General features: G+C 39.3%; 1 protein-coding gene across 1 annotated transcript in view; it reads right to left on the bottom strand.

Moving 5' to 3' along the window:
* Nucleotides 1–6,246: 6,246 nt before the first annotated feature.
* Nucleotides 6,247–13,751, bottom strand: part of DENND1B (DENN domain containing 1B) — a 253,347-nt gene continuing 245,842 nt past the window's right edge. Inside the window, exon 23 of the mRNA XM_082670771.1 lies at nucleotides 6,247–12,560. Coding sequence (XP_082526897.1) covers nucleotides 12,042–12,560 — 519 coding nt within the window. The 3' untranslated portion in view covers nucleotides 6,247–12,041. The remainder of the gene's footprint in view (nucleotides 12,561–13,751) is intronic.

Raw genomic sequence — 13,751 nt, 5'->3', positions numbered from 1 at the left:
TGTTTAGCCTCCTCTTGTTTGTGTTTTTTTGCATTTTTTTTCCTTGAAGTTGATTTATAGTCTCATACTGTTGTGTTTAGAAAAGATGCTTGATATAATTTCAATGTTTTAAATTTACTGAGGCTTGCTTTGTGGCCAACGTGATCTATCCTGGAGAATGTTCCATATGCACTTGAGAAGAATGTGTATTTGGCTGCATTCAGATGGAATGTCCTATAAATATCAATTAAGTCCTCATGGTCTAATGTGTCATTAAAGACCTGTGTTTCCTTATTGATTTTCTCTATGGATGATACGTCCATTGGTGTGAGGTGTTATAGAACTCTTAGCATTTGCCTTATATATTGTGGTGCTTCTATGTTGGGTTTGTATATATTTATGATTGTTGTATCTTCTTCTTGGATTAATACTGTGATCATTATATAGTGTCCTTTGTCTCTTCTAACAGGCTTTACTTTAAAGTCTGTTTTGTCTGATATGAGTGTTGCTACTCCAGCTTTCTTCTGTTTTCCATTTTCATGGAATACCTATTTCCATCCCTTCACTTTCCATCTGTATGTGTCCCTGGATCTGAGGTGGGTCTCTTGTAGACAGCATATATATGGTTCTTGTTTTTGTATCCGTTCAGCCAGTCTGTCCTTTGATTGGAGCATTTTATCCATTTACATTTAAGGTAATTATTGATGCGTATCTTCTGATTGCCATTTTGTTAATGTTTAGGATTTGTTTTTGTAGGTTTTTTTCTTCCCTTCCTCTTTTGTTTTCTTCTCTTTCTATTTGATGTATATCTTTAGTGTTGTGTTTGGGTTACTTTTTCTTTTTTGTGTGTGTATCTAATGTAGATTTTTGGTTTGTGATTCCCATGAGGTTTTGATGTAGCAGTCTTTATATAAATAAGGTTGTTTTAATTTGCTGGTCTCTTAATTTCAAATACATTTCCAGTATCCTGCATTTGTGCTGTCCTCTTCTCATGATTGCTGGTTTTGTGTGTGTTTGTGTGTGTGTGTGATTTCCTTCCTTTCCTATATATTTGCCTTTACTGGTGAGCTTTTACAATTGTAATTATTTTTGTTTCTAGTTGTGGCCTTTTCCTTTCTGCCTAGACAAGCTTCATTAGGATTTTTTGTAAAGCTGCTTTGATGGTGCTGAATTCTCTTAGCGTTTTCTTGTCTGTAAAGCTTTTGATTTCTTTGTGAAATCAGAATGTGAGCCTTCCGGTGTAAATTATTCTTGGTTGTAGGTTTTTCCCTTTCATCACTTTAAATATATAATGCCACTCCCTCCTGGCCTGCAGAGTTTCTGCTGAAAAATCCTCTGATAGCCATATGGGAATTCCCTTGCATGTTATTTGTTGCTTTTCCCTTTTTGCTTTTAGTATTTTCTCTTTGTCTTTAATTTTTGTCAAGTTGATTAATATGTGTCTCAGTGTGTCCCTCCTTGGGTTTATCCTGGATGGGACTCTCTGAGCTTCCTGGACCTAAGTGTTTCCTTTCCCACATTAGGGAAGTTTTTGTCTATTATCTCTTCAGATATTTTCTCAGTTCCTTTCTCTTCTCCTTCTGGGACCCCTATAATGCAAATGTTGGTGCATTTAATGTTGTCCCAGAGGTCTTGAGACTGTCCTCATTTCTTTTCAGTCTTTTTTCTTTATTCTCTTCCATGGCAGTGATTTTCACCATGTTTTCTTCCAGCTCACTTATTCATTCTTCTGCCTCATTTTTTCTACTATTGTTTGCTTCTAGTGTAGTTTTTCATTTCTGTTATTGTATTGTTCATCTGCTTGTTCTTAAATCTTCTAGGTCTTTGTTAAAGATTATTTGTATTTTCTCAGTCTGTACCTCGATTCTGTTTCTGAGATCTTGGATCATCTTTACTATCATTACTCTGAATTCTTTTTCAGGTAGATTGCCTATCTCCATTTAGTTGTTCTTCTAGGGTTTTATCTTGTTCCTTCTCTGGAACATATTTCTCTGCCACCTCATTTTGTTTATCTTTCTGTGTTTGTGGTCTCATTTCCACAGACTGCTGGATCCTAGTTCCTCTTGCATCTGGTGTCTGCCCCCTGGAGGGTGAAGTTGGTCCAGGGGCTTGTGCAGGCTTCCTGGTGAGAGGGACTGGTGATTGCCCACTGGTGGGTAGAGCTGCGTGTGGTCCCTCTGGTGAGCAGGGCCTTGTCAAGGGATGTGTTTAGAGGTAGCTGTGAGCTCAGTACAACTTTAGGCAGCCTGTCTGCTGATGGTGGCACTGTGTTCCCACCCTATTCGTTGTTTGGCCTGAGGCATCCCAGCACTGGAGCCTGCAAGCTGTTGGGTGGGGCCAGTTCTCAGTGCCAAAATGGCGCTCTCTAGGAGAGCTCATGCTGATCAGTATTTTCTGGGGTCTCCATCACTAGTGTCCCTGCCCCCACTGTGAGCCACAGCTGCCCCCCACTTACTTCCCCAGGAGACCCTCCAAGACCTGCATGTATGTCTAGCCCAGGTTCCTATGGAGTCAGTGTTTGTGCTGGGTCCCAGTGCATGTGAAATCTTGTGTGCACCCTCCAACAGTGGAGGCTCTCTTTCCCCCAGTCCTGTGAAGCTCCTAAACTCAAGCCCTGCTGGCCTTCAAAGCCAAATGCTCTGGGGTTCCTCCTCCTAATGCCAGACCCTCAGGCTGGGGAGCCTGACATGGGGTTCAGAACTCTCACTCCTGTGTGAGAACCTCTGCAATATAATTATTTTCCAGTTTATGGGTCACACACACAGCAGGTATGGGATTTGATTATATTGCGAAAGCGCCTCTCCTGTCTTCTCATTGTGGTTTCTTCTTTGTCTTTGGATGTAAAGTATCTTTTTTGGTAGGTTCCAGTCTTTTTTGTTAATGGTTGTTCAGCAGTTAGTTGTGATTTTGGTGTTTTCGTGAGAGGAGGTGAGCTCAAGTCCTTCTACTCTGCCATCTTGTCTCCTTCATGTCTCAAGAGTGCTAATTCAAACTACTCTGAGAACATCAACTAGGAGCGCTGGTTGAAGGATTTTGTATCAACATCTAGTCAGCACTATCCACAGACTGGAGAGAACAAGCAGAGATTCCTTTTGTGTAGTTGAGGAGAAGCAGGCACCTGAGAGCCCTGAGAGCATTCAGTTGCCCACAGCATGGGAATAAATCCAGAATATATTTTAAAAACTTTTCCCAAGTCAGTAATTTAAGTAATTACTCAAATTGAGTCAGTAATTGAGAAACAACTCAATACAAGTATGGGTCAAAGATTTGAATATACTCTTCTCCAATGAAGCTACGTGAATTGCTCCATATTACTGGAGCAACTGAAACTCCCACATTCTGATGGTTACACACTTATCGTGTGACCCAGAAATTCCACCCCTAGGTATTAATTCAAGGAAATGAAAACAAGTGTCATCACAGTAACTTGTACTCATTCACATGTACAGAGCAGTGTCATTCATAAAGACCCTAAAATTGAAACAATCAAATGTGCTTGGACAGGAGATCAGATGAATACATTGTTTCCTATCAACACAATGCAATATACTCAGCAATAAGAGTGAACAAACCATTGGTACCTGCAACACCATGGAGACATCTCAGTAGCTCTATGCTAAGTGAAAGAAGCCAGCCATAAAAGGCAATATTGTATGATTCCATTTGTGTGAAATTCTTGAAAAGGCAAAACTATCTATTGATGGCCAGAAGCCAGGATCAAGAGGAGGGGATAATGGCAAAAGAGCACAAAGCAAGTCTTTGGGTGATAGAATGTTCTAAGTCTTAGCATGGTAGTGGGTAGATGACTTCGTACATTTGTTAAAATGCATTAAATTATACTTTTAAGTTTATATTTTGGGGGAAACTAGATAAAATACTAAATGAATACCGTCAGTGTATTTTGATATTCCAAATTGAGTCCTCAAATTAGAAACTACAGCTGTAAAAAGTAATTTGTAAATTTTAAATACATTGCTTTAATGTTTAAATGGTGTTACTACAAAACACCATGAGTATGAAATGGTCTCCATTTTTAAAGTGGGTTTGATTTTAAAATAACAAAAGTGAAGAGTAAGTAGTTTATCTTGAATGCTGGTTCTTGACCATGAGAAAAAAATTTAAAGTAGTAGATAAACATCTGTGGAGATTTTGAGAAGGACATTTAGGTGCTTTCAAAAACTTTATATGTCAATAACAGGGGCGCCACAATAAAAAAAAATTCATGTTATGCCTTTCCTTTTCCTCCACATTGCTATGTCACCAGGTGTTCCCTGTGTTATCATGCATAATCAAGGTGAGGCTGCCCTGTCCGCTCTCATACATGCCAATAAAACTAAGAGGAAGGAAGGGAAAAGAAGAGGGAAAGGTACCACAGAGAACACGTGTACACAAAACAAGGGTTAGTGGAGACTGAATTAACTGAGCTGGGGAGTGGGGGGAGAAGGCAATTAATTAATACCATCTCCCAAAAATCTATCAGGAAATTCTGTACTCAAAATTTAAAACTTGCCTAGTGCATTTTGTCAGAAAGCCTTGTCCAATACTTACAGGAGAGACTGTGTGTTAGGCATGCCATTAAATTTCTGTCCCGCATTCCTGCCCCACAGCATGGGGCTGAAGCCACCATCAGGCTCCCGTCCCAGCCAAGCCACCTGTTGCTCTGAGACGCTAAGGGCTTACTTACCTCCTTTGTTCATCAGTTTCTTCATGTCTGCAAAGGACTAATTACAGCATCTTCTCCAGAAACCCTAGGAGCATGGTCCAGGTTTGTTTTTTTCAACTGTAGAGCTGATTCTAATGAAAAGCTAAGTTTGAGAGCCACTGGATTGGACAAAAGCTAAGATTTTTATAGTTTTATATATTTTATGGTTTTATACTCCAAACATCCATCAGTTCCAATGAAATCGGGTACTTAGGCATATATTCTACCCTTCAAATTATAGTCATCCTTTGGTATCCGTGGGAGATTGGTTCCAGGACAACCCCTTCCCCCCACCCTGCCACATACCAAAATCCAAGGATGCTCAAGTCCCTCATATAAAATGACATAGTATTTCCATGTAACCCATGCATATTCTCCCATGTACTTTAATCTCTAGATGTCTTGTAATACCTAATAGTGTTAAGTGCTATGTAAATAGTTGTAAAATACAATGTAAATGCTATGTAAATAGTTGCCAGTGGGGGATAAATTTAGGTTTTGCTTTTTGGAACTTTCTGGAATTATTAAAGAAAAGTATTTCCGATCTGGGCTGGTTGGATTTGTGGTTGTGGACACAGAGATACCGAGGGCAGACTGTATATGGCAGCTGCAATGTACACAAAGTGTCTCAATATTACGAATTCATCCTAAGAACAGACACTTCTATTTTAAATAGAGAGAAATAAAGCTTCAGGGAAATTAGGTAACAGGACCATACCAATGACAGAACTTGGGGAAGGTTTTAATTCACCTAGAAACTTCCACAGTACACTATTTAATTTTTATGCTGTTAATACTATATTTTCCATAAATGTATACATTTTTGTGTGTCCTATAATTCATTGCTACTTCCCGGCAAGAAGATTCTCAGACTCACTACAAAATAATACTCCAAAAAGAGTATTCTCTTTCATTTATATATAAGGAAAATCCAACTGGGTTTTTGTATTTACATCTATAAAATTAAGATATGACCATCTTTCTCAGACACAGACACTAAGCGGTACTGAGACTAACCCCTATGACAGTGGCAGGCAAAGTGTTAAAAATCAAAATCAATCACAGCTATATCTTAGGCTTCCAAGGATGCTCTCTTTCTCAGGGTCAGACCTTTGCTCCCGCTATGGAAACAAGAAAAATTCAGCATATTATTCACAGAAATTCTGCACCCAAGGGAAATTTTGTGCTTATTTCCAGTTTGACTTTTGCTCTAGGTTGGACCTTCAGAGTCCCTGGATGAGAAGCCCATCTTCCCAGGCTTGGGAGCATCTCCCGTCCGTCCTCGACTCTTACGTGAAGGTCAGTAAACAGTCGTTTGGCTTGGCTAGACCTGCTGTGCTGTCCTTAGCGACACTGATTACGTCTTCTGTGGTTTCAGAGCCCAATGAAATTAGCTGACCAGATGCCTCCCCAGCAAACCCGCCAGAAAGGTTTAGGGCTCAGTTTACACTGCAGCAGTCACGAGGCTCCGAGATGGAGATGCAGGGTCCTTGCGACAGTTCCCCAGGAGCACTATAGCCAATCATTAAAAAGAGTCACCACCAGGCAGTTTTGATTATGACCAACTTTATTTTAAACCTGCATCGTTGGGCACTTTATGGTAATGTGTCATTCATCCAATATTTACTTTTGCATATAGTTTTTAAAATTCCCCAAACAATACTTCTACAAAGTCCTCCCAATAGTAGTCAGCTTTAGAGATGACTCTTATCCTGTAGCCTCAAGGATGCAAGAACAATGACGCACATCTTGATGCTGGGAAGGTGTGTATGGATACCAGTCACCATGGCTAGCAAAAAGCTCGAGTTTTTCAGTCCTTCCAAATAGTTATTCATTTAAAGAAAGAGAAATAAGCTTTGGGAAAGTTCAGTTTTTAACCTCTCATGTACCTTTTGTGTAAAAAAGCTTTATGCATTTTAAACTGTAGGTTTTAGGCAGTTCATACTTGTTGTTTTAGGCATTGCTCTAAGTACTGAATCATGACAGATTTAAGAAATCTCATTTTTGGTATATGATTATTAAAGGTTCTCCAAATAACCACATGGAAACTAGACTATGTGAAGGATGGTGACTCAACACACATGGTGCATTTAGGATGCACAGAGTCTAATTCTGGCCTGTCCTAAAAGTCATGTAATCAACCAAAGGGCAGATTTGTCAATGTACCTCAACAAGGCTCTCTTCCGAAACATGAAGTAACACAGAGACGAAGAGACTCAGAGATTTATCATATCAAAGAGGTAATCATTTGTGACTTGGCAATCTTTTAAGATAAAAGATTGTATATTTTAAATTACTTCACTTAAGTATGGTTTGAAAAAAACATAGCTTTCTGGATAGAAAGCATCTGGTTAAGTTTGCTGTTCAGTACCTTGTTTTATTTTTTTGGTATGTTTGCATTATCACATCCAGAGCTACAGATTTTCCACAGTGCTTCTGCCTCATTCAAGTATAACAAAAGTAGAAATCTATAGAAGCTCTAAGGTTAAACAAACTGTACATTATACAAAAATTAACTTAATTTACACAGTCAAAAAGTATTGGCAATGCCCTTTATAAATCTTACCAAAGATTCATCACAAAGGATATTACAGTTGACATATGTTTTGTCATCACCATAGAAATGCCATCTAGATTTATGTGGTACAGAACTATTTGTTAAATGTACACATGAAGAATCAGCATTTTGCACTATACACATTTCTCTTAAAGTAACAGTATTGTCAATAGTAATCTAAGATTCAGAATTTTCTTGTTGCATATTTATTGTTGCTGAGGCAGTTATGATATATTAATGCAATATTCATAATTATTTTAAATAAAAACATTTCTCCTGCCAACGGTATAAAGAATATGTTTTCTCTAAAATCACATGGAATGTTGCTACATACAGTTTTACACAAATACTGAAAAACATGACCTTAAGGCATCTGCTAGAAAAGCAGATGTATTTATATGAACTAAATTATGCAAGAAAAAATATTGCACAAAATCCTATTATTTTCAAAATAAAACATGCTTCTTTCTAAATACACATAATTCCCTACCTTGACCAAATCACAATGTTAACTGATTTGCTCAAAACAACTCTGCCTCTTAAACAAGATTTAAGAAACACACACTAACAGATTCCTGGGCTCGACAGAGGAAAGACGTCAATACTGACAGTTTGTAGAAAGCATTTCATATATTAAGAAGTGGTCTGGGGGAATTAGGTTTGGGTGTTCATTTTACATTCTTCAATTTATATTCTGATATACAAATATCTACCCAGAATCAGGATATTGTATGCTAAACAAAATGGAATTCAGATTAGAAAATTTATTCATGAAAATAATCTTTTCCTGAAAAATTCAGATTTTCTAGAAAAGAAGATCTACTAATTATGAGAATAGTCACAGTTTTGTCCTCTTTATCAGCAGTCTACTTCTTCACCTTACTTCAGAAACGATGAACTCATTAGCATTCCTGGGTCCTGTTTATTAGGATACGAGCACAAACTCCTCACAACAGCACTGTCACAGACAGTTTTAGTTTAAAAGTGTATGTGTGTGTGTGAGGGGAGGCTGTTTCTAGAGAATGCTATTATCAAGGTAAAGACAGTAAAACGAGATCCCATCAACATGCATCTGCATGCTCAGTTAATCCTGATTCGAGTGACGTGGCCCTAAGTAGTGCAAAGGGACATGGTTTCATCAGAGCCTCGCTGCCTGGTGATAGGAGAGCAGAGTGGTGATGGACAGTCAGGTAAACGAGAACACTTAGTTTCTAAGAGCCTCTGAATCTGGCCTTTAAAAGTAGGTATCCTAGGTAGCAGCATTACTGTACTTCGTATAACAGTAGAGAAAGTTAATCAAATTAGACATGGTACAATGGTTCTGTACTTAGAGCACGTTTTATATTAAGCAGCTTTAAAAAGGCCTTTTTTTTGGTGATAGAATCTTGGCTGAATAACTTCTAAGCAAAATACATTATCGTTATTATTGTTAACAGGGATTTACAATTCCTTTTCCTTTTAATTAGTTCCTGCACAGCAGGGACTAGGCCAATTCTTTTATTTCCCTATGTCCACAGTTACTGTACCTTGTGTATGACCAGTACCAACAGCTGATAAATAGTTCCTAAATGAGTTTTTAATTTTTAATCAGAAAAGTACTCATGCTATATTTTGGTGCCTTTCTAAAATATGCTAAAGTAGGTAGCCATCAAAATATACCACTTAACACAGTCTCACTTAACAAAACAAGAGCCCCTAAGTTCACACACGACTCTTCTATCCCCCTGAAATACCATGGATGCAATACCCAAGGGCAAAAGGATAATAACTAGAGTGGGATTTGGGGAGAATTGTGACTTTGTCTAGAGGTCACATAAAGACTGGGCCTCAGAGCCAAAGGTCTGATTTGTTTATACAATTCTGTTGTATAACAGGTGTTGCTCCTTGGGGGTAAAAAAAAAAAAAAAAAAAAAAGAATTCAAACAGCAGGAGAGTTTACACATATTTGGTTTAGTTATAATAGAAAATGTGAAGATAGTAGGAAAAATACTTTTATTTCAGAACTCGCCTCAATGTCACTTCATTCTCTGTACAGCCACCATAATACTGGGAAGTTTAGTTTCAGAGCAGACTTTGAATACTTAAAATGTTAACGGTTTGAAATACGAATACTTGCTACTAGTCTTTTGGAGTTTTTCCAAGAATAACATGCAGGGGTTTTGCTTTTGTTTCTAACATGGAATATAAGAGCTGATTTTGTATGTTAAAATAAGGCACAAATTCAGTTTAAAATATCTTGACACAAATGTGACTTGTCAGTGGATGAATACCCTCACCACACACAGCAGTGCAGTCAGACATCTGGTGAGGGGACCAAAAGACAGGAAAAAAACTCACGTTTCTGAGGCCTTGAAACTTATCAAGCAAATGGATCAAAACCCAAATTGTGCCTGTGCTACACTCACAATGATCCCAGTCTCCAGACAGTGAATTCTGAAGGAAAAATACCTCATTCCAATATTCACATTAAAGGGCTGCTTTACATTCTTTTCAAAAATTATGAAGAATATTTGCCCAGCAGATTAACGACCAGAGTGACAGTTTTTCCTTCTTATTTAAAATAGCTCTTCTGATAAATGGACTTTTTTATATCTTTCAATTAAATAAAATGGAATTTTGTAACGAGTATATAAAAGCAAAATTTGACAGGAACCTTGAATCTTTTGTGTTTAAAAAAAAGGATTAAATTTAAAAAAGGATTAAACACCCTTTTCCTTAATACATACAGAATCTATCCTTATATGGAAAACAAGGTCTTCCTTGTTTTCCTTCATAAACATGAATGAATAATTGTCCTCCCAAAATATATCCATTGAGAGTTTGAAATGCACTTTAGAAAAGTAAAACTTGGTCATTTTCTTTAAATTATTTAAAGACTGACCTGAATGAATATTTTACGCAATGTTTTTAACAAACCCCCTTCCAGGATTTTAATTGAAAGTTAAATTATGATTTCAGTAAATATTTTAGAGCACAGTCTTGATGAGGGTTCTTGAATGGGTTCTCAAACACCTTTCCTAAAATGATAATGTAAACAAAAATCATGAGTGGGGACGTACAGAGTATATATATTGAACATACTAACAACAAATGAACCATAGCATCACTGGGTTTTTTTCCTGATTATTCCTGTCTATCTAGCCAATCATCAAGCAGTCAATGCACGATTCCTTCTCAGGTGAACTTCAAAGCGTGAAAGTGAATTTGAGAGACAGGAGACGATGTCCCACGTAGAAGACTTCCAAGTAATTTACGCGGACTCCGTGCCCTCACGGAGAGGAAGCACGAGCCCCAAGCCTCAGTGTGGGCGGCACACGGCGACTTCCTCCTGAAGACGGCAGTAGGAGCGGCAGGGGAAGGAACGGCTTTACAGGGGAGGAACCCCACAAACGCCACCTCAGCCTGGTGACCAAGGCCAACATCGACATTCACAAATCATGTGCACAGCATGGACCCTTGATAAGATGTAATGATGAAGACGGCACTTTTCTTCTGTAACCCCCTCCCCAAAACCCAACCGTCCCGTTACAATCAATCAATCATGAGAAAAACACCAGACAAGTTCCAGCAGAGGGGCATCCTACAGCATATCTATATCTGCCCAGTCCTCCTGAAAACTGTCAAGGTCGTCAAAACCCAGGGAAGTCTGAGAGAGGGTCACAGCCAAGAGGAGCCTACGGAGCTGTGGCAGCCAAGTGTGATGTGGTCCCTGGGTGGGATTCTGGGACAGAAGAAGGATGGCAGGGAAAAACTAAGGAAATGTGCATGGAGCATGGTTCATGAATTGTGAAGACGTACTGCACTGACATCATAGGATATGAAAAACAGCGGAAACTGAGTAGGGAGACATGGGGACACTGTACTTTCTCCACATGGTTTCTATAAATTTGAAACTTCCAAAATATAACGTCAATTATTTTAAGAAGTCCATCTGAGATGATATGAAGCATTCTGGTAGAGAATTATTAGTTAAGGGAAAAACAGATAGGAACACTTTTTTATCAGGACAGTTTATGTCACATTTGGCTTCCTGGGGGTGACTCCTACTTTAGCAAAGTCATACAGAAAGACTGTGAAAAAAAAGTGTCATTTGTAAACAGAAGTCATTAATTTCACATTGTAATCCAGCACTTCATATATTTCGCTGAGTGACATGTAAGGTAAATGCGAACCTTTATACCTTTTGGAAAACATGGCTGCAGTGTCCAGAAGAGAGCTTTTTAACTTTGAAAAAATGAATTTTGTCCTTGATTTGATGAATAGAAAAAGGCATTATTGCTCTGCAGAACACTTATAACTTATCTTTCAAAATCTACCTGCAATTCCATAAATTATGTAAGTATGCTTAATATAGGCTTAAGATTAAGGCAATTAGTTGGTCAACAGTTTCAGGCTAGTTCTGATAGGTTTTGGTATCTTGGCCAGTTCATGCTCAACCAGGTTAGTACAGTAGCTACTGGTTATGTGCAAGGGTTAGATGTATACTTCGTTTAAATAAAATAAGTGGCGTTAAGCACCAAATACTGGGAAATCATATGTTCAATATATACTTTCAACATACATACAAGCTAGTACCTGATTTAAGAGCACAGTAGAAGAGTTAGCTTTACATTTAAAAATCAGTGGATAAATCTATATACCACGAGACAGACGAGTGGGAGAAATGTCCCAAATGAAAAACAATGTTTAGACGGTAGGAAGAGTTGTCTTTTCTACCAATCCTTGTTTATGATAGGGTACAGGGACTCCTAAAATGACTCCGTAGAAGCTTGGATGCAAGCGACGGACTCTTCATTTGTTGATTTAAGCTTGGTTTCCACTTGCTTTTCCTTCTGAGATGTTTAAGTCTTGCTGGAAGGCAGATGTTACGTGGCATAACGACACCACCTCCTGAAGCAGTCCAGAACCTTCTGAAGTCTCTTTGGCTCCTTTCCCTTCTTTCTCCCAAGGAACAAAAGACGGACGGCGCCCAAGGCTGGGTACCAGCGGATCACCCGGAGTCTGGCTTAGTGTTTCTTTCTTCTCTGTTTGGGAAGCTCCGGGCGAAGCCAGCGGCAAACCCAGTCCTGGAGCGGGGTCCGGCTCTCCCAGCTCTGTGGGCCGGCTCGCGGCACCAATGCCGAGGCGTCGCTCACCATTCTCCTCCTTGAGGATGGACAGAGAGTCCGTTCCCGCGCTGGAGGCCACCCGCTTCCTGGGCGAGGGCGGGAGCTGCCTGCCGTGGAGGGCACTGTCGTCCTGCCCCAGGTGCCACTCGGCCTGGTCACCGGAACCACCGCAAAGCAGGGCCAGGTTGTTCTCACTGGGCGTGTTGGATTTATTCTGAGAGAAGAAACAGCGCATTTAGAAAAAATGGAAGAAAATTATAGCATTACTTCAGCAGTACTGTTTTCCATTTTGAAATCAGTATCTTTCAAGGCTGGGAACTCAAAGTCCCTCCCAGAGGAAATGAAGCATGGACAGTTAGCTCTGAACACCTCCCAGGGCGCCCTCAACAGGAATGAAGTGAGATGGATACGGGTGCCCAGGCCCTTGCACCTTTCAATCACCTATAAAACTCAAACCAGACCCTAAGTGTTGGCGAGGGTGTGGAGAAAAAGGAGCCCTCGCACGCTGCGGGTGGGAGTGTAAACTGGTGCAGCCACTGTGGAAATCAGTGTGGAGGATCCTCAAAAAACTAAAAACAGAACTACCATACAATCCAGCAATCTATAATACACCTACTTCCGGGTATGTATCCAAAGAAGATAAAATCAGTATCTTGACAATACAGCTGTACCCACGTGTTCACGGCAGCATTATTGACAATAGTGAAGCTATGGAAACAACCTAGATGTCATTGATGGACGAACAGGTAAAGAAAACGTGGTACGTATACACCATGGAATGTTACTCAGCTTTTAAAAACAAGGAAATCCTGCCATTCGTGACAACATGGATGAACTTGGAGGGCATTATGTTAAGTGAAATAAGCCAGACAGAGAAACACAAATACTGCATGATGTCACTTATATGTGGAACCTAAAATAGTCAAACTCAGATGTCGAGAGTAGAATGGGGGTCACCAGAGGGGGATGGGGGGTGGGGAAATGGGGAGATGCTGGAGGGGCAGGTTTCAGTCGTGCAGGTGGGAAAAGTGCTGGGACCTAATGTACAGCTCGGTGACCACAGTTCTTTGCTAAGAAGGTAGAGCTCAAGTGCTCTCACCACAAAGAAAAGGTAACTAAGTGAGATAAGGGATATGTTAATTAGCTCATCTGTGGTCAGCATTTCAAAATATCAAGTTGTACACCTTAGATGTACACAACTTTTATTTGTCATTATACTACAAAAAAGCTGAAAAATAAAAAGGATTTGCAAAACAATCCTTCAAAATAACACAAAAAACAAGCAGACAAACTATATTATATAATCAATGCCAAGTTCTGGAATTTATTACCATCAGAACAGAGTGGAAATTACTTATACTTCTCTCTCTTGTGTTCTTAAAGCAGCCAGTTCAATCTGTTTAAA

The sequence above is a fragment of the Grampus griseus genome (genome assembly GCF_964374135.1).
Source record: "Grampus griseus genome assembly, chromosome: 1".
Classification (NCBI taxonomy): domain Eukaryota; kingdom Metazoa; phylum Chordata; class Mammalia; order Artiodactyla; family Delphinidae; genus Grampus; species Grampus griseus.
The sequence above is the reverse complement of the archived record's forward strand: the minus strand, read 5'-3'. Positions and strand labels throughout refer to the sequence as shown.